General features: G+C 30.6%; 1 protein-coding gene across 2 annotated transcripts; it reads right to left on the reverse strand.

The window, feature by feature from the left end:
* Positions 1-7,550: 7,550 nt before the first annotated feature.
* Positions 7,551-20,643, reverse strand: LOC143080131 (BMP-binding endothelial regulator protein-like). 2 transcript variants are annotated; one of them, XM_076255834.1, is made up of 9 exons: positions 20,487-20,643; positions 18,832-18,984; positions 17,563-17,700; positions 13,432-13,455; positions 12,925-12,999; positions 11,220-11,325; positions 10,677-10,762; positions 10,188-10,302; positions 7,551-7,743 (listed from the first exon to the last, which is right to left on the reverse strand). In XM_076255834.1, exons 1-9 carry the CDS (start codon positions 20,593-20,595, stop codon positions 7,626-7,628), a joined length of 924 nt encoding a protein of 307 aa, XP_076111949.1. In that variant the 5' UTR covers positions 20,596-20,643; the 3' UTR covers positions 7,551-7,625. The 2 variants fall into 2 exon arrangements, with proteins under 2 accessions (XP_076111949.1, XP_076111950.1); XM_076255835.1 differs by lacking the exon at positions 12,925-12,999.
* Positions 20,644-21,116: the final 473 nt, after the last annotated feature.

A 21,116-nucleotide genomic window follows, 5' to 3' on the forward strand; every position in this document is an offset into this window, starting at 1 on the left:
CACCTGAGTTTAATCAATGAATATGGACTCGATAAGTTCTTGTCTGCATATGCAGCAACTGTACCAGTAAACAATAAAACAGAACAACACTCTAAATAACCAAGTTTATAAAGTTATGTGATTGACACCTTGTAATTGGTCATCCACAACTCTTAACTGTAGCAAGATGACAGATTATCAGCATGAGAGAAGCAGGTATGTCGTGTGACAGTTGCACGTATTGTTGGTCATCACCATTCCACTATAAGTCATTTTGAGAATAAAAATCAGGCAACAAACGATGTTAAAGACCTTCCGAGATCAAAAAGACCCCTCTATAACATCTGTTAAGGAAAATCAAGCATAATGAAGGCTAGTCAGAAGAAAACCCATTGCAAACAATACAACCCTTAAAAGAGAGTGGTGGCCATACAGGAGCCTTTAATTAAGAACTGTTCGAAATCGACTCATCGCTACTAGTTATCGTGCGATAAGACCATTTTGGGGACCTTTGCTTACGAATAGACGCACATTTGTCCGTATCCAATGCAGTGCAGAGCTCGCCAAATTTTGGAAATAAGCATCGTTGAGGAAAATCAATTGTTCCAATGAAATTCTGTTTATTTTCCTTGACTCGATCGTAGCCCGGATTTGAACCATATCGTTCATATATGGGACACAATTGGGCGTAAAGTGCGCGAATATCGTCTCAATTGGGAGATATATACTCCGTATGCAGACGTTGCTAGAATGTTGCTACAAAGAAATGAATTGTGAAGCTAAAATTATCTCTTTTGTTGTAAAGTTTTGTTTTCAACCTACCCTTATTGTTAATTTCTATATGTAAGTAAAGATATGAGGTAAACTTAAATGTATCTGTTGTATCCTTTATATATAGTTCCATGAGATAGATGCGTTCAACATAGTCACCAAATTGTGAATTATAAAGTGAGAGAACATCCCTCATCTATCGAATAGTAGAGTTAAAGGATATTGCTTACTTCTTATCTTTCTCCCTGAAATAATTTCTCCAGCAGGCAACGAATAGGAGTCATGACTTTAAAAAACCTTATGGAACTTACTGTTGAATTGATGCAAGTAAATAATGGCATGGATTCTCTTTTTTTTCTTCCTTAAATGAAGCAAGCTGTTGTTAAGTCAAAAAAATAAATATTTGCATTACGTATTAATGGAATTGCGACTGATCTTAGAAAAAAATACGTTTAATCTGAACTGATCTATGACGATAAATAGATGGTTCATTATAATTGGTACTCTTCACAAAGTAAGTTTTAGATCGTTCTAAAATATTTCATTGAAAAAACAAACAGTTTACTTACACTGGCGATTAGTTTAGGACTGTATTGAAAGATCATTGATAGAGGCCTCTCGAATGTAGCTATTTATAGTTACTGACATGACAAAATGTAAAAAAATGTTGGCGAGATTTAAAATGTTTGTAAGTGCTAAACTCTCACTAAATTTGTAGCCGTTTTAAATAAAAGAATCCAATCACAGGAATAGACTTTGATTGCTACTTAAGATGATTTTTAAGGACAAAGAAAACCTCACTTCATAAGTAATGATTGAAAACCAAATAACAGTACAGAACTTTTAGAAGAATTATACATTTGATGAGATGTAACTTGTTTTTTTGGACAATCTAACACATAAACAGTGTTAAAGAAAAATGGTCGCCCTATGATAATATATTCTGACTTTAAGCCGACCGATTTTGATCTTCTCCCCCTAATATCGTGTTTTAGGCAGAGTAGTAGCGTTTTTCGGCTTGACCAAGGTATAAAAAACATCATTGATTGTTTGTTGTCACTGGTTAATGTCCAGTGGGGAATATTTCATACATTCAATATTTGCACTCTGAAAAAGTTTATTTTCACTCTGTCCATTTATTTGATAAACGTTTCAGTAAAGCTTATGTTGTCATGGATAGGACAAGGTTTATTCACTCTTACATATTTGGCTTATGGACAAAAATAGTATTGCAATTCTTAAATGGTACTTTTTGTATGTAAATGTGATATTATAAACAACGATTGATTTGGAATTTCTATTTTACATATGTTTACTCATCTTATACATTAAGAATTATAGATATGTGGTGTGAATCTATTACACAGGAACTAAACTATGCAAAAAACCAAAGGCTGAATTGGCAGTGTTCATCAGGAGAGGTATCTATAAAGTTTGTAAACGAGGTAAAAATTCTCGGACGATAGAAAAGTGTTGATTAATTATACAAAGATTTTCAAATATTTATTCTCTCTTTTAATTCTAGCTAGATTTTGATGCTGATCTATATTTCAAATCTGAAGCCCATAAATATTGAAAACAACACGTTATAGATTCCATGCTTCCTAACCACTTATCCTGATATGCCTCCATCAGGAACTCTTATTGGAACCAAGGGTTTATTGGGAACTGAACCTTTACGTTATTATAGTCACCATATTGTTAAAATTCCATTTTTATGTAGCATCCGTTTCCATGTTATTAAATTGTAGGCATGATTTTCTTATTCTTCTTTTTTAAGTGAGTTGTTACTAACAAGAAATGCGGAATAGTTAAAATGAAAACTTCACAGGCGCCATCATGACTTGATGGGCTTTCACAATGGCTATTTTCAGATTATCAAGATTTTTTTCTCTTTCTGTAAGCACATTCTGTATACTCTTTCTCTAGACATCCCCGAATGTTACTGATGCTTCAGCCATTTTCACGAAAGGTGCTATAAATGGAACAGAAACGTCTCCCTTTGCGGACCACTCCGATTTCATTCTGGTTTCAATTTTATGTCTTCTTTGTAGTATTTTGTGAGTATGTTTTTTCTGATTTTCAATTTGCAAAGTTGTCGGTTTCCACATTAGTTTTTTCATTACCCATTGGTTTCTTATTTATTGTTTAACAAGGATTTTTTAACGAACTGTTATACATTTACTTCGTCCTTTTTAGATCGAATCCGTAGGTACATTGAGGCATGTTATATGCTTATTTCTCTATTAATAGATTTAGTACATGCATAACATTGATGTCGTCATCACCTTGTTTTATAGATTGAACGTCTACAAATTATTAATCCTCTGTAATGTTCAGTGTTATCAAAAATATTATTTTCCAAGAGATGTTGCTTATTGTAACAGTCTCCATGTTCTATGAATCTGTAATTGTCCAAAAGCTCATATCCATATGAATCCCTTCTGTTTTAGTTTTATATGTGTTTGTTTGTCATTTCTCCCTTTATTCCTTTCTTTGGTGATTTAATTTGATGCCACTACACTATCTAGACATTCTGGTACGGATGAAAGGAAATATAAGACAAATTGACCTATAGATGTATATAAACAGATATATATTTCATTGTTTAATTTTATTATTGGTTTTCCACATTGTTGATGGCTGATGCTCGCAACATAAATTGAACTTATCGGAGTCCATAACATGTATTACAAATGTAGAATAATTATATATTGTTTATTGAAACTGAAGTCAACATATAACTGTCTCTACATGACCTTATGATAGGCCAATAAGAACATTTTCCATCACTGAATTTCATTGCCCTTGAACTATTCAACAGTTTCATTATGTTTTTTACATTTAAGTTCACAGTTATGAATTATCCGTTTCACAGATAATAGTATACTATTGTCATAACTGCACTCCTGTTCTTTTTCACGAATATGACTGACTAAACTAGACTTAGACGTTTCGTCCCCGAGGTTATTACCAGCCCAGTAGTCAAAACTCCTGTTTACAAAACTATATTTTTTTCGAAAAATAATGATTTTCTTATCCTAGGCATAGATTACCTTAGCTGTATTTGTCACATATTTTTGGGTTTTTAGATCATCAATGATCTTCAATTTTGTACTTGTTAGGCTTTATAACTATTTTGATCTGAGCGTCACTTATGAGTCTTATGTAGACCAAAACCCGCGTCTGGCGTATTAAATTATAATCTTGGTATCTTTGATAACTATTTACACCACTGGGTCGATGCCACTGCTGGTGGAAGTTTCGTCCCCGAGGGTATCACCAGCCGAGTAGTCAACACTTCGGTGTTGTCATGAATATCAATAATGTGGTCATTTTCATAAATTTCCTGTTTACAAAACTATAAATTTTTCGAAAAACTAAGGATTTTCTTATCCCAGGCATAGATTACCTTAGCTGTATATACCACATTTTTTTGGAATTTTGGATCCTCAATGCTCTTCAACTTTGTACTTGTTTGGCTTTATACATATTTTGATGTGAGCGTCACTGGGGAGATCTATGTAGACGAAAAGCCCGTCTGGCGTATTAAATTATAAACCTGTTACCTTTGATAACTATTATTACCGGGTAATTACACTTATAACACGTGCATCACGACGGGTGCCACGTAAGGATCAGGATCTGCTGACCCTTCCCTGTCACCTGAGATCATTCCAAGTTTATGGTTGGGTTCGTTTTTCTTAGACTTTAGTTTTCTGTTGTGTTTTGTGTCTTTTTTCTAGACATGGGGTTGTTAGTCTTTTTTTGATTTGTGAGTTTGAATGTCCATCTGGTATCTTTTGCCCATCTTTTTTCTGGTGGAAATATTGTTCCAAAAAACTGTCCAATTTGTTATTAACAGTTGTCATTCATACGGACACGGTACCACTTATTGTCAAATGCACGTGCTTTTTGATCTTCTCCGTAATATTCTCTTCAATCAACACTAGTTATTTATTGCTGAAGGCTGTACAGTGACCTATAGTTTCTGTGTCCGTTTGTCTCTTGTGGAGAGTTGTTAAATTAACATTCATACCCATCTTCTTTTAATTATAGACATGGCAAAAATATTAACAGGAAGGTATAATTTTAAGAATTCTTATTTATTCTAATAGGTAAACTAATGGTTCCTTATATTTTTTTCTTTATACTTGATATGTCTATTCATCTGAAAGTGAGACACCACAAGTGCGTCCTTTTCATTTTTACTTTATACAAACTTTTGAATTATCTAGGCTATTAATATGGCAAAAATATAGTTGTGATAAGGACTATAAATAAAATGGAAAAAAAGTAATATTTAAAGTCAAAGTAAATGTATAATACAGAATACTGAATTTAGTTTTGCCTCTTAAATCCAGCTTTCAAGTTAATATGCATAACTAAAACTATTAAAACAATTATCAAATATTTAAATACACGGTAACATATACTGAAACACAGCTTAAACGTTTTTAAAATTGTGTTAAATCATGGGAATTTTATTAAATTATCCTAAAAGAGAGGCGAAAGATACCGAAGGGCATTAAAACTCATCAATCGAAAATAAGTTACAACGCCATGACTAAAAGAAAAAAAAACAACAAACAAACAATAGTACATTCAACAAATCATAGAAAACTAGACTGAGCAACACGAATTCTATCTTGTGATATCAGGTGCTCCGAAAAGTTAAACAGATCCTACTTCACATGTGCCACCTCGAACTTTGTCGGTCACATTCGGGGAAAGGGAGACGGGATTTATGTTACGGTATGTGAAACATATCCGCCATCATCTATGAAACTTATATTCCATGACGGCCAACCAACTCATGATGACGTCACTAAAATTAACGAAGTAAATATTATAAAGCTGCAAACAAAATTCCAACACCGTATCTTTCCTAGAAGTCAAGAAATTTTAAAAAGTTGTATTTACTTCTGACGGATGGACAGGCGCATAGACGCAGTCGAGCAGTATATAAACCTGTCACTAATTGAAGCACGTAAAACAATGACACCCTATAACAAATAATATAAAGATTTACATTAAAACAATGCAATTGCATAGCGGATGGACGGAGTCGAGCGGTAGCTAGAACTCTGACTAGATAACGCAGGTAAAATAATGAAAACATATAACAAATTCTATGAAGATTTACATTAAAACAATGTAGTCTTATAGCCACACACAGACTGTAAGTTGCTAGATATTAACATTCAATTAATTTATGTTTAATGTTTCGTTCTAAATACTTATCAAAGATAAAATGTTGATAACTTGGTATTCTAGAAAGCGTTTTCGTCTACATAAGACTCAGCAATGGCCTTAGAATCAGACAAAATGGATCACCACTCTCTTAGTACAAAATAAACAGAATTGAAGACAAAAAGTTAGAAAGAAAAAAAACTGTAATGGCTATTCATTCTTGGTGTATATGTAACAAAAAATATGTTCCGGCGTGACATTTGTTCCGCTGGAACAAATTTCATAGGAAATATGTTCCGCCGGAATTTATATCACAGAAAATATGTTCCAGCACTGTAAAATTTGTTCCGGAACTAACTTTTTGACCAAATATGAAATAAGTTCCGGAACTAATATCATAGCTCCATGAATTTTGTTCCTGTTAATATTAAAAGTTTTAAAAAAGTTCCTGTGATATTAGTTTAAGACCAAAATGTACAGATTTCAAAGAAATCAATGAATAAGTTCTTCTCAAACCTTTTTTCACTGAAATAAGTACCTTTGTAATATATTGCACAGCGAAACATTTTCTTGTTACACTTAAATTATAAAGCAAGCTAAATACTGTACTGAGTGTGCTGGCATGGGATACATGTGCAATTGTGGGCATGACCGTAAAGTTCTACAGGATAAAGTGATGGTAATTTATCATAATTTGTATCTATGTTTTATGTGGTATTCCTCCTTGGTTCCTGTTAACTGTCATGGCCCTGTTTCTAGTCATACATGTACTTGTCATGGAACAGTTTCAAAAGAGTGTGTCTTTTGTTTCGTCGTTTCTTTTGGATTCATTAATCAGTTATTTTCTCCTTTTCAAATTAGTTCATATGTTCATGTTCATCTTTGACTTTGATTTTTTCTGAAAGATTTTTCTTATCCTACTCTTTACTGGCTCAAAGTGGGACTGTCATTTTGATATTTTTTACGTTTATATTTAAACATTTGCTATAGTCATGATAGTCCACAAGATTCTTATTGGATGATTTACATTTTTCATTTATTATATTATCAATATATTATACTTATTTTTATAATGCACTTGAATGATAACTCATCGATGACAAATGTTTAGTATATAAGATAACCAGTGGAACATATTTCACAGACTAGGAACTTATTTTACCAGGTGAGGAACAAATTTCACAAACCCAGAACTTATTTCACCAGGTAAGGAACAAATCTCATAAACCTGGAACCTATTTCACTAGGTAAGGAACAAATTTCACCAACCCGGTACTTATTTCACCAGGTAAAGTGTGGAACTTATTTCATAGAGATGGAACAAATTATATTGAAATTATCTATGAAAAAAGTTCTCCCAGAACATATTTTCTGTGATATTAGTTCCACTGGAACTTTTTTCACAGGAACAAATTTTGGCTCACATATATAATACATCTATATTTTGTAAACAGATTTATTTTATGAACATATCGATGATATTTAAGGTCAATATAAGCGTGCCGAATACTAGACTGGTGATAACCTTGGAGGAGATCCCTGTAGCAACGATGAAATAATGAAAATGGTCCATTTATATAAAACACTTCTTAAATTAATTTAAAAAATAACAAATATAATAGACTTTAATATTTTTTTTTAAATATTCTAAAATTGACAGTTACTTATGTCAAGTGAAACATCTAATAGTCTGGGTACCCAGTGATAACATAAGGTAGTGGACATTCTGGTTGACGACAGCATTTTCCCGGTGGTGCTGGGTTCCAGTGACAAACGTCAGGAAGATCCCATTTAGGACATCTGAAATGGAATAAAAGTTGATGAAATACTATATCTGTAAATATTTTGTGTTCTATTCATATATTTGATAGTTATCAAAAGTACCAGGAACAGAATATATTTGTTTTAAATATCAAGTTTTCTAAGTAAGTTGTTATCTATCCCAAGAGTAAAAAAGACAGATCAAAGCTAAGTTTTTTTCTACAATTGCCAAAAGGTTTATTAGTGATTTACCCTCAACTATCAGCATTCCCAAGGAAACCAATTCTTTTTTCTTTACATAATTAACTATTTATTTCAATTAATGGCTTGTTACAATATCCTTCAGGAGTCCATGCTCCTCCTGGCGTTTCCTGTTAAATTCCACTAATAGCTTATGAAAGTAATTAGTTTTAAAAATCATATTACATCAAATATATATTATACATTATTTCACTCATAATGATTATTCATATGTTTTCTAATGATTGCTAAAACATTACATTTAATTGTCAAACATACTCTTCTATCATGTCTATTGAGCTCATATAGAAAAATTGAGAAAGCATTGACATTTTAGTTTTTTTGTATCTGATATGTACATGATGTATTAGGTTATGTAAATTGAAAATAAAAAAACTATTTTTAAGAAATAGTTAAAGTCAAAATATTCTTCATCAAAAGTTTTATAACCAAAACCCAAATGTCTTAATTTTGTCTTAACATATATTGTATTCTTCTTTAAAACTTCATTATTGTTTTCCAAAAAAGTTCTAAATAAGTTATAAAGAAGTGTTCTTAATATTCTGTGTATTGACTTCTATACATTTGCAAAAAAAATCTTTAAAATTCTAATAATATAATGTGTAAGTAAGTTAACTTATATAATGATATGATCATTTTCATAGGTGTCCTTTAATATTCAAATAGGTATAGTCACATGGTACAAATAATCAAACATTAAAAGCACATGTATGTTGTTTGGTTGGAAGGCCGTTACACTACTTATACTTCTGACTATTAATTTTATAATTTTTGGTCAATATTTAAAAAAGTTTCCCATTAGGTCTCTATGTTAATTTTGATTTTTGAAGTGTTGATTACCTGATGGAGGAAGTAAAAGTAGTGTAACGGCCATCCAACTGTATATATATTTTCACGATTCTTGAAAAATACTTTTAACTTAAATCACAATTGTCGTTAATATTGCACCAATTCTCACTATTTGGTCCTTATTAATATATAGTGCATGTAAAGTCAACACCTGTAACACATAAGAGATGTTCGTCTTGACGTTTATCTTTCAGAAGCGGCGGTGGTAATGGTTCGCGGTAAGGTTTTCTTGTAATAAATACAACCAAACTGCCTTTAATACTAAGGAACAGCGGTGTCCCTTCTACTTTTTTTTTAAACTGCTGTGATAAGTTGTCAAAGGTACCAGGATTATAATTTAATACGCCGATGCGCGTTTCGTCTACATAAGACTCATCAGTGACGCTCAGATCAAAAAATTTATAAAGCAAAACAAGTACAAAGAAATTATTGTACACTACATGGCGTTGTCAGTTTGTTTTAGATGTATGAGTTTGACTGTCCCTTTGGTATCTTTCGTCCCTCTTTTATCATTACACTATGGATATAAAATTTACATAAATATTTTACTAAGATCGGTATATATACTGCACATAATGTGAATACATTTTCATTTCAATGAACATATTTGGAGCACAGACTCCTTTGTTGTTGTACATTGCAAAAGTAGTCAGACAGGTATTTTTAATGTTTATATAGAATTTCAATGACTAAAGTTATCTGTTTCAAATAACTTAAAAAGAAGTAGGGCCATTAATATATAATGCATGCCAAACAAATGGGTTATCTTTAATTTTTTGAATAATGTTAACGAAATTCTAAAATTGTTTCTTTATAGATATATGTGGGTGTCAAGTTTTAAAGTGCCTTCCCTGGGTACCATTTATATTTCAATGGAACAGTCCTTATTTTGACATCTAAAAAAACCAACAAAAATACAAACAGTTTATTTTCAACGAAAGTCTTTTTTGCTTTCAATTCACTGTTTTAATTATGATTCGCAGTGGTTATGATAATTAGATCCTAATTCGAAATATAAGCTCAAAGTACGGGCCATATATGGGTCTTATCGAGTTTATTTCTATTTCTTGGCAAATACTACTTTCTTTTATTTACACTGGTAAAGACCATTCATGGCATCAGTACAAACACAGATTAACGTACAACCATCAGACCAGGTTTCCTTAGATGGATTTGAAAATTTACAATCTCAAAGAGGAAAATGTATATAACAATATGTAAATTTTCAAAGATTTTTTTTCCCTATCAAGTAATTGTTTTAACTATGATTGACAATGATTGTGGCCATTACATCCTAATTTGAATTATTGACTGAAAAAAGGGGTCATGGGCCTTATCAAATTTACTCCTTTTTCTTAGAAAACATTGCTTACTTTTCTTTACATTGGTATTGACCAGCCTTGCCATCATTACAGACACAGCTAAACTGACAACCATCAGACCAGGTTTCATCCTGCTTATATTCCTTTCCACCATAATTACATACAGCTGAAAATAATGTAATAGATTATTTTTACCAATATCATATTAAACAAGTAAATATATACCTTAGGCTTATATACCTTATACATTACAGACAACAATTTAGACAATTTTTCACTTGAATGATGCCATTGATAGATATATAAAATATATTAACAAAAAATATGAATCAGCCAGCAAATATCCTATAGTTATATCTAACTTCTCAAATTCTTCCTAGCGTGTTGCTTGGGACTTATAATCTGAAACGTTTCAAGGTTAGTAGTTCACTTCCTGAACTTCAGGTAAAAACTAGTCACCATGATTTAGCAAAGAATGTGGGAAAGTTGGGTTAAACACTTACAATCAATCAATTGACACATCGTTAAATGAAAACTCACGGTCACCAACTCCAATCACATGACTGGGACAGCATCCTCTAGTAGATTTCCCTAATGGCCAGTTTGGCCATTGATATTGTGGACATCTAGAATCAAAATTTAATTTTATAATTTCATATTTGAAATTTATTCTTATTTCAATTCTTATTTTGTAAGTGGTTTCAAAATAACAAATATATATAAGACTGTTTTGTTCTTATCATAAGACACTATGTGTCAAATTAAAAATAAGTGAAAATGCAATCAATATTATAATAAGTGCAACTTTTACAAGCATGAACATATGAAGATACACGAATATCTCAAACTTGACTAACTATTTACAAGGTTCACAACAAATGTTAAAGGCAAATATTTCTTCCCAAACTTAAATGAAATAAATTGGTGAATGAGTCACAAAATCAAATAAATTTACGTCTTCAAACGTAAAATCTGCCTTTTGTCAAATGATTGGGAAACTGTGGTCCCTTACTTTGATGAATATTGCAGTTATACCTAAACTCTAAATAGCTTATCAAGTTTTTATGTAAAAAAATTACTTACATTTCCACACAATTGTAGAGACCGTTGATACAAGTACATTTTTTACAGCCATCTTTCCACTGAGCATTATGTTGGTAATGAACTCCTTTATATGAACAACCTTTAGCTGTAACACATTCAAAAGATATAGTTGTCAAAAGTTCTTCAAACTTTTTTAATGTTCAAGAATGCCATTTTCGACAAACCATTGATTTCTCCCGAGTAAAAACAATCAAGTTCAAGTAGAAAGTACAGCATCTAGCTTTTGGTAAAGGAGTAATAGGATTCTTAAGAAATTATATTATGTTCGATACTCTTGTTTTTGACTTTTTGGTCAGATATTTGGAATCTTTACTGTATACATATAGGATCAAAAGATCTTTTGCACACTTACCCCTTATTTTGTTTCATAATTTAATTACATATTCATAGTTACAAAAATCCATTTACGAAAATTCTTCTATTTAGCTGAAAACATCAAATCTCTAAAACCTACTCCTTAGATTTTTCTAAAAACCTATATGTAGTTGACACATAATTTCTATTTTACTGATACAAAATAATCAAATGATCACTGACTTCATTGTTTTGTCTAACAATCAATTTGTTCCCTTGTTAGTAGTGAACACCCTCAAAATTCAACGTTTTTCGGCCTGCAACGCGATGACATTAATATGATGAATCCTTTACATAACATATCAATCCTGTCTCTCTTATATAACAATTACATTATGAATCCTTTACTTAACATATAGATCATTTGTCGATTATATAACAATAGCATGATGAATTATTTACTTAACATATAAATCGTGTGTCTTTTAGATAACAATTACTTAATGAATCATTCACTTAACATATATATCATGTCTCTCTCTTTTATATAACAATTACATAACGAATCCTTCACTGATCATATAAATCATGTGTCTTTTACATAACATAACAACTACATAATGAATCCTTCACTTAACATATATATCATGTCTCTTTTATATAACAATTACATAACGAATCCTTCACTTAACATATATATCATGTCACTTTTATATAACACTTACATAATGAATCGTTCACTTACCATATAAAATCATATAAATCATGTGTCTTTTACATAACAATTACATAATGAATCCTTCACTTAACATATATATCATGTCTCTTTTATATAACAATTACATAACGAATCCTTCACTTAACATATATATCATGTCTCTTTTATATAACACTTAAATAATGAATCGTTCACTTACCATATAAAATCATATAAATCATGTGTCTTTTACATAACAATTACATAATGAATCCTTCACTTAACATATATATCATGTCTCTTTTATATAACAATTACATAACGAATCCTTCACTTAACATATATATCATGTCTCTTTTATATAACACTTACATAATGAATCGTTCACTTACCATATAAAATCATATAAATCATGTGTCTTTTACATAACAATTACATAATGAATCCTTCACTTAACATATATATCATGTCTCTTTTATATAACAATTACATAACGAATCCTCCACTTAACATATATATCATGTCTCTTTTATATAATACTTACATAATGAATCGTTCACTTACCATATAAAATCATATAGATCATGTGTCGTTTAAAAATCGTGTGTCTTTTAGATAAAAATTACATATAAATAATGTGTCTTTTAGATAACAATTACATGATAATCATATGTTTTTTAGATAAATTTTTACTTAAGGCCAAGTTACAATAAATGGCTTTTGTCACAGATTTCAGTAAAGTTTTGCCACCTTTGGCTCGTTCAACTACTGAAAATAGAAAAATAATGCATTTATCTCATTTATTATTTGAAATATAACTGATCGAAATTTTTCAAAATGGGAGAAAATTTGAATAAAAGGCACACTAAATCGGCAAAAAACATTCTTAAGTTTGTCTTAAAATCATCAAATCTATTAAAAATTACTCAATAGATTATTCTGAAAAAAACTATATGTGTTTGATACATAAATTTGCGTTGTAATGATGCAAAATAAAGAAAGGATCACAGACTTCGTTTTTACAGTATACAACATTTACAGTTGTGTTCCTTGTGAAAATAACCTACAAAACGTCGAAATTATCGTACTCAAAATGAAAGTGTATATGTTTTTTTTCTAATCTTAATGTTAATGAAAGTTGATTACGCATAGGCAAAATGTCAAATTTGTTGTTAAAATTACTATTGAAAGTTAACTTACGTGTTGGTGTTGTTCTTATATGTCCTGCAATAATAAACACAGAGATAATTTAATATTGTCTAAACTTTATATTAAAGGTAAATCAATCTCTTTGATTATCAATTTATATTAAAGGTAAATCAATCTCTTTGATTATCATTTTATATTAAAGGTAAATCAATCTCTTTGATTATCAATTTATATTTTGAATACTAAATGTATATAATTGACGATTGTTTATATAGTTTCTATGTCTAAAGGCAATTGGCATGTTTCGTAATTCACTGCTTTGTAAACAAAATGCCAACTTGAAAATATCCCAAATAAAAATAAAGAAGCTTTGACTGATAAAAGACAAATAATTATATACCTAATATGATTAAGAGAATTACCAGGTAAAAATCAGGGGGGGGGGGGCAATTTGTCACCATACACAATGCCTTTCCAAGATCTTGTTGTGTTTATGTTGATCAATTTGTAGTCTCTATGAAAATGATTCTTGACTTTTTTTTGTTTTTTTTGTTTTTATGATTTGTCTTAACTTAATACAATTGTGATTTCAATTATTATTGTTTTTGGAAAATTGATAATTCTCAAAAATTTAACACCAAGCTAACTATAAAACTGTTATGTCAGCGGAGGTCCGGTTTGCACATTTTTATTTGTAGCACTTATACAAAAGTTTAAAACAGATTCACATAATGAAATAAATTTGCGTAGGATATCAACTTTCATAAATCGTAAAGCCAGAAAATAGTTGAGAATTTGTCATAAAGTTTTATTAACAAGGCACTATGCATTTACTTCCACATGGGAAACAATTTCGAAATTGTAATTCATATCTGAATAGTGATTTACATTGATATTCAAGTACAGTTCCTTCTCATATTGCGAAAAAAATAAGAATTGCATGTAACTTATACTCATTTATCAACTTTCCTTTATCTTTCTTTATTAATTTTGCAACAACTGTTCAATAGTTCATATTTTACACGTATGCATGTTTAGATTGAATTTCGAGGACGAGAGTTAAATTTCATAACAAAAGAGATCGTAAATGTATATTAAAACATTAGAAGAGTCGAATTTTACGATCACATATAATAATACTTCAATACCCTATCAAATCTGGTATAATGATTGAAGAAAAAGTTTACATATATATTAAACAAATGCGAGTGTCGAGTGGACCGAAAGAATGTTGTAATGTTTAAAGGTTAATCGAATAAAAGTAGATCGATATATGAACTAAACATAGATATTTAGATTTAATATTGATTTTTACTATAAACAATAAACATTGCTTAACAAAGATAAATAAAAATCATTTTTGCTATACAGGTATATTGTAGTGTTTGTTATATAATGGTTTATATGGAAATGTGCCACTTACACGATATGTGAGGGCTTTATTTACATATCCGTTATTGAACTTCGTTAGTCTGATTAAAAGTTACAGCAGCCTAGATTGAAGTTTGAGTTTTTCATTACTAAAAGCCTGAAGAAACCGGATTTTACAAAATCTTTATCAAAAGGATAAAAAAAACATGTTTAATCTCTCCTTCTTTTTCGGCTGTCCCAAATCAGGAACCGCTAGTCTTTGTAAGCCTTTCGGAGTTAAGTGTAGCGTCTATAGACTTTTGCAAACTATTGTTCAGAGACTAGTTCAGTATGGCTTCCGTGTACGGGAGTTGTTTCGCTGCGTTGAAGAAAGAGAAAAAGAATGTTAATTGTCTTTATCGAGTGTTATGTTATATTTATTTATTATCCATTCTCAATTATACATGGTATTATCTTCTATATCTTCTTATATAAAAGACCCAGATCTTCGATATGTGAAACATTTTGATTCAGTTAATAACGGTTTAAATTATAAAAAAAACATTTTACAAACACAAATATGGCAGACAATTTTCTTTGAAATCCAAGCACAATAATGTGATCCTTAAATTTTGCAAGTAAAACAAACAATCGTCAGTCAATGAGCGCCCTCAGAATTTATCACAAAAAATCAAATCTTGACGAAACGAATCTTTTATGAATAACATACTATAACCTAAATCAAAATTTTTGTTCGAAATTGAGAGCATTTCTTTTTGGTATGGCTATTGTGCATCAAAACTATTGAAATCGGTTACTACAATTTTATTCTTTGATTATTCTAACAACAAGATAGCGCTGACAGAAATATAAAGGTTAAAACTAAGTCAAGTCTTTAAGGTTAAATACCATCCCTAATCTACCATAACAAGAGTGCACACGCTGAAATATCTCGCCTTCTTAACTAATCATTGATATTATGTTGATAGTCTTAAATATAAAGCTTTACTAAAACTATCATACAAAATCATAATGATTCAAGAAAATGAGGTCATGGTCATATAAACCCGAATAAAAATACTTGTACATCTTACAATCATTCAAAATACTAAATACAGTTGACCTTAAATTGCTTATAGTTTCTAAGAAGCAGACTTAACAAAGAAAACAATGAACCATGGAAATCATGTCACGGTCAGATGAACCAAGCCAGACAGACATGTACAGCTTACAATCCTTCCATACAACAGATTTAGTTGACCTGTTACCTATAGTGTGAGCAAAATAAACCAAAACACAAAAACTTAACACTGAGCTATGAACCGTGAAAATGAGGTCAATGTAAAAAAAAACCTGCGAGACTGACATCTGTATCATCAAATATTTCCATTCACCAAATAGGTCACTTATTGCATTTAGTATTAGAAATAAAAGACCAAGGCTCAAAATCTTAACTTGGACTACTGACCCATGAAAATGAGGTTATGGGCAGGTGACATATGCCAGCTAGACATGTACACCTTACAATCTTTCAATACACTAAACACAGTAGACCTTACAGTATAAAAAACCCAGACCAAAGCACAAAAAATAAACTATTACCACCTAACCATGAAAATAAATTCAAGGTCAGTTGACACCTACCAGTTGGTCATATATCTTACAGTCCTTCTTTACAAGGAAAATACTTGACCTATTGCTTATAGTATCTGAGATATGGACTTGACCACAAAACTTAACCTTGTTCACTGATCAATGAAATGAGGTCAAAGTCAAGTGAAAACTTTCTGACGGACATGAAGACCTTGCAAGGTACGCACATACCAAATATAGTTATCCTATTACTCATGATAAGAGAGAAACATAAACATTACAAAAAATCTGAACTTTTTTTTAAACTAGTCACTGAACCATGATCATGAGGTCAAGGATAATGGACATGTGACAGACCGTAACTTGGTATCATGATGCTTCTATATACAAAGTATGAAGCATCCAGTTCTTCCCCCTTTTCTTAAATATAAAGCTTTTAACAAGTAAGCTAACGCCGCCGCCGTCGTCGCTGAATCACTGTCCCTATGTCAAGCGTTCTGCGACAAAAGTAGCAGACTCGACAAAAATCATGACATCCAGGTTCAATTTTAAATAACAGATCATCAATAAGATATATGAAAAGTTGCCAAAATGCAAGAACAAAATTATGTTTCTAAAAGTTTCCATTGTTTTCATGAACAAAACCAAACGTTTAACAATATACAAAAACGTTCCCATATTTAAAAAAAGAAAGAAAGAAAGAAAGAAAGAAAAGAGATCTCCCTTTATAGATATCTTTAGTATATAACCGAAGCTACAATATCGTCCCATTTTCAGCAAACATAACCTCTCGAATAATATTAATTACCGGGTTTGTACTAACATTAGCAGCATGGCGGATGCCACTTACTACTTAACCTTCCGGAGTATCTAGAATCACTTCATGCTTTGATGGGGTTCGTGTTTCTCAGTTCTTGGTTTTCGTTGTTGTGTTTTTTGTATGGTAGTTATTCTTTTGTTATTTTTTTTTTATCATTACGCTATCAATTTTATTTTCGACTTTAGACTTCTGAGTTTGTTTATCTTTCACCATTTTCTTTATCCTTTGCTATCGTTCTCCTCTCTTTTTTTATAAGTATTAAGACTAGTCATAACATTATTAGAAATAATTTTATACAATTTTTATCAATTGTAGGACATAAGCATGCTGACTGCCAGACACACAGGCAGATTGATTACATAACTATTCAAGGGTAAAACCGATTAGTTAGAAGGACCCTAGGTATATAAAGTGACTACCTGAACACTGGTAACATGTCTTTTGACAATTGACTTCAACATAAGCTTTGTATGCAGTATTTGTACAAATAGTATCTGCCTCGGAGCTACATATTGTTGGTTCTTTGTCATAACATCCTTTAGGAAAAGTTGTATTACCTGTTAAAAAAAAATCAAGAGTTAATTACAAACTCGTGAAAACAAATAATAATTCTTTTGACACGATATGTTTAATATATATTAAATATATTAAGCGCCAAAATCAAGTTCAGACCGTGTTGGGCTTACTTCAAGACAATACAATAAGTTGCATATGTTATCTGCTTAGCATATCCCCTTCGAACCTTACTTCATTGTATTGGTACACAGGAAATGGGTGTCTGACAGATTTGAAAAACACAGACACAATCAATACAACTAATCATTATGTACGTGCCAATTTATTATTAAAGACCTTGCTCCGTATGTAGGAAGAAAATATCAGTTTTAAATATTTAGGGTATCCGTTAATATGGTAAAATGTCTGGTAGATTTTAACTGTGCTCACATTATAAAAAAATCCATTATTTATTGACTAACAGACTGATGGACAGAAGTAATAGACAAGGTGATTCGAATATATCCTCAACTCCTTGAGAGGGGGTATTAGGAAAATATACAAGGAAAGTCCTATATAACTTCTTCAAAAAAAATATTAAAAAAATGCATTAGACATTTTACAGATGTAAATATTTTATACATCCAACGCAATGTTCAATGAATAAAGATTAACTACGAAGTATTTAAAAAAAAACCCAACTGCATGGTATAAATGAATAATGAAATATTTGAAAGAAGATCAGCCTTTGACATCCTTCAATCATGTATCTCTCTGTCATATAATTGTAAACGAGAGGCTCTCAAGAACCTGAATTGCTCACCTGAAGTTTTTAATGTAAAATGTTTATGAAGTTTATCCAAGGCGGCCATGTTCTTTGACGATAAATAAAATCATGCACAAACTTTCTACTGAATTTTGGGTGATGGATCATGAAAATTGAATACACAAAAACAACAAAACCAAACGAGTATTCAAACAATGATGTAGCTATCAATTAAAGATGATGGACCAAAGCATTCACCAAAACCCTCTAAGATTCTCTAATAAAATATGAACATGTCAAAGATCGTCAAAAGAATATCTACAAATGGACATGGTTTTTTTAAATTTCATTTCTATTCGTTTTTTTTGGCATACAATATCAACCATCACCTAAACCCACCCTTTTGTTCCAATACGTTTGTACTTACACATCTCACAGTGTCTTTGACAATTTTCAAGAGCCCAATAATGAAATATTCCTAAACACGCATCGTTTCCATAGCCCCCACAGTTATTTAATTTGTCAAAACACGACGGTTGTGTGATATAATTTGTTGTTGACGTTGGAACAGAACTGTAATCTGTAAAATAAAAAAATCAAGCTTTACATTATATAATTGCTATAATCAGAGTCTAAGTGGAAATTGTTGGTGGTTATGCTCTTAAATATTGTTATGGAACATTCATTTTTTTAAAGTCTTTTTTGTAATACAGTTTGAACTTATCACTCAGTAGTAAAGTCGACATATCTCTGTTAGTGATTGGCATATATCATGAAAATTTGGGATAATCAAATTGAAATATGAAAATAAAGATAAGCCGAGTGTCTTGTTTGTATTATATATTTAATCAAATAACATCAGAAGGGTTATGCACATTTATTGCCAAATTTTAAAAGTAGAATACATCATTTTTAGTGAAGGTTTAAGGTGGCTCGTGGGTACAAAAATTTCGGCAAAAAATTAAACCTTTATTTTTTTTTTACAAATTTTATTTTGTTACACTATTAGTTATTACTTTATGATATGGTACAAAAATCAACCCAAAAAACGATTCGGTTTGGCCCCAGATGACTTTTAAAATGTTCATATCATTGAAAAAGTTCCAAATTATCTCCCTTTGGTGCAAAAATGCCATTTTTTTACATTCAATTTGTTATATCTTTTTAACTCATCGGTGACCTATATATTTTATTATTGTTTTCCAAAAAGCTGTACATAAACTAAATAATTGTAAAAGTAAAGCAATTTCTGTAATTAGATTATTTTTTTATTTTGATATTACCTTTATTTCTCCTATTAGCTCAACAGAATAAAAGGACATTAACAAAAATGTATGCTTTTTCCAGAGGCAGATTTTGAGCTTAAATAAACGGTGACCCAATTTTTTTATTTCATTTTTCTTTTAAGTATATGATAAAGTTCATTTATAAAAAAATAAAGTGAAATCCTATATTAGACCAAAAAAATTATGTATACCCAGGAGCCCCCTTAAGTATGGAAAGAAAGGACGATTTTTATTGTAACCTTAGTATAAATAGAGACTGTTTGGTCACAATACTTACCACTGACATTGAAGAAAGGTATACAATTATGATAACTTATAACATCACTGCATTAGACGAATGTAATTTTGATGTTTCAAATATCTATCATCTTTGAAAACAGGGTATTCCTAGATATATCAAGGATTTCATTTTTAAATATATTCTTGGCTATCTGAAGTGTCAACTTTGTGCAAGTATTTTACTATTTCCTTAAAAGTGTACACTCACAATTATAATTAATCAGACTAAAATACTAAATAGTGTTTGTTGATTGCATGCGTTTTTAAACAGGTATGGAGAAGGTATAAAAACTATTCATCTGGCCATTTAATGTATAAAAAAGTACAAACCACACTAACATGACTAACATGAATGATAAAAAAATATTATTGAGGTTAATAACATGTATTTCAAAATACTAGCGACAATGATTTTTTCATAAAGTGTTAATATATTATACTATGAAATATATATGATAATATGTAATCTATTTTTAGCAAACAAAACACATTTGAACTTATATTCACAAATAATTACCTTGTGGATTTGACCTCGGAGCAACTGATGTATGAACTGCTGCATTCGAAAGTGTCACCGTCTGGAAGAGAGCGACGATGCAAATTATCAAAGTCTTAGTGATGTTCATCCTTTGCTTTACAAAAATAAAATTCTGGAAGGCCTGAGTATACCAGTGCCTTTTATACTCTTGCCCACGTAAATGATCCCTTTGACAAAGTTCTAAATTTGGGAGCTGAAATGTAGACGATATGAACAGGAAGGTCAGACATTTAAATGAATGAACACCTATACGGTTCTATAGAATTAAGGAAAATTGTTTACAATCATGTGATTGGCCATCCCACTAAATCTGATGAACCCGGAAACGTAGGGCAGGTGATAAGTTATCCTGTCTAACGTAACGGAATAATTCTGACTTTGGCAATAAGAAAACAATTACATAAATTATGTTATAAGTAAATACAATCTGTTATATTACTGCTGCTTATAATACTTTAGAATGTAAGATATATATATGAAACATAAAAGCCCAGTATAGAACAAAAAAATATTCTTATGATTATATATTTATATTTTTTTTGTTATCAATTTAATTCCACTAAATATCTCCGTAAGTCCTCGGCGTGTTCGAAATTCTGATACAGATAT

This window comes from Mytilus galloprovincialis, chromosome 6 (assembly GCF_965363235.1).
Source record: "Mytilus galloprovincialis chromosome 6, xbMytGall1.hap1.1, whole genome shotgun sequence".
Taxonomy (NCBI): Eukaryota; Metazoa; Mollusca; class Bivalvia; order Mytilida; family Mytilidae; genus Mytilus; species Mytilus galloprovincialis.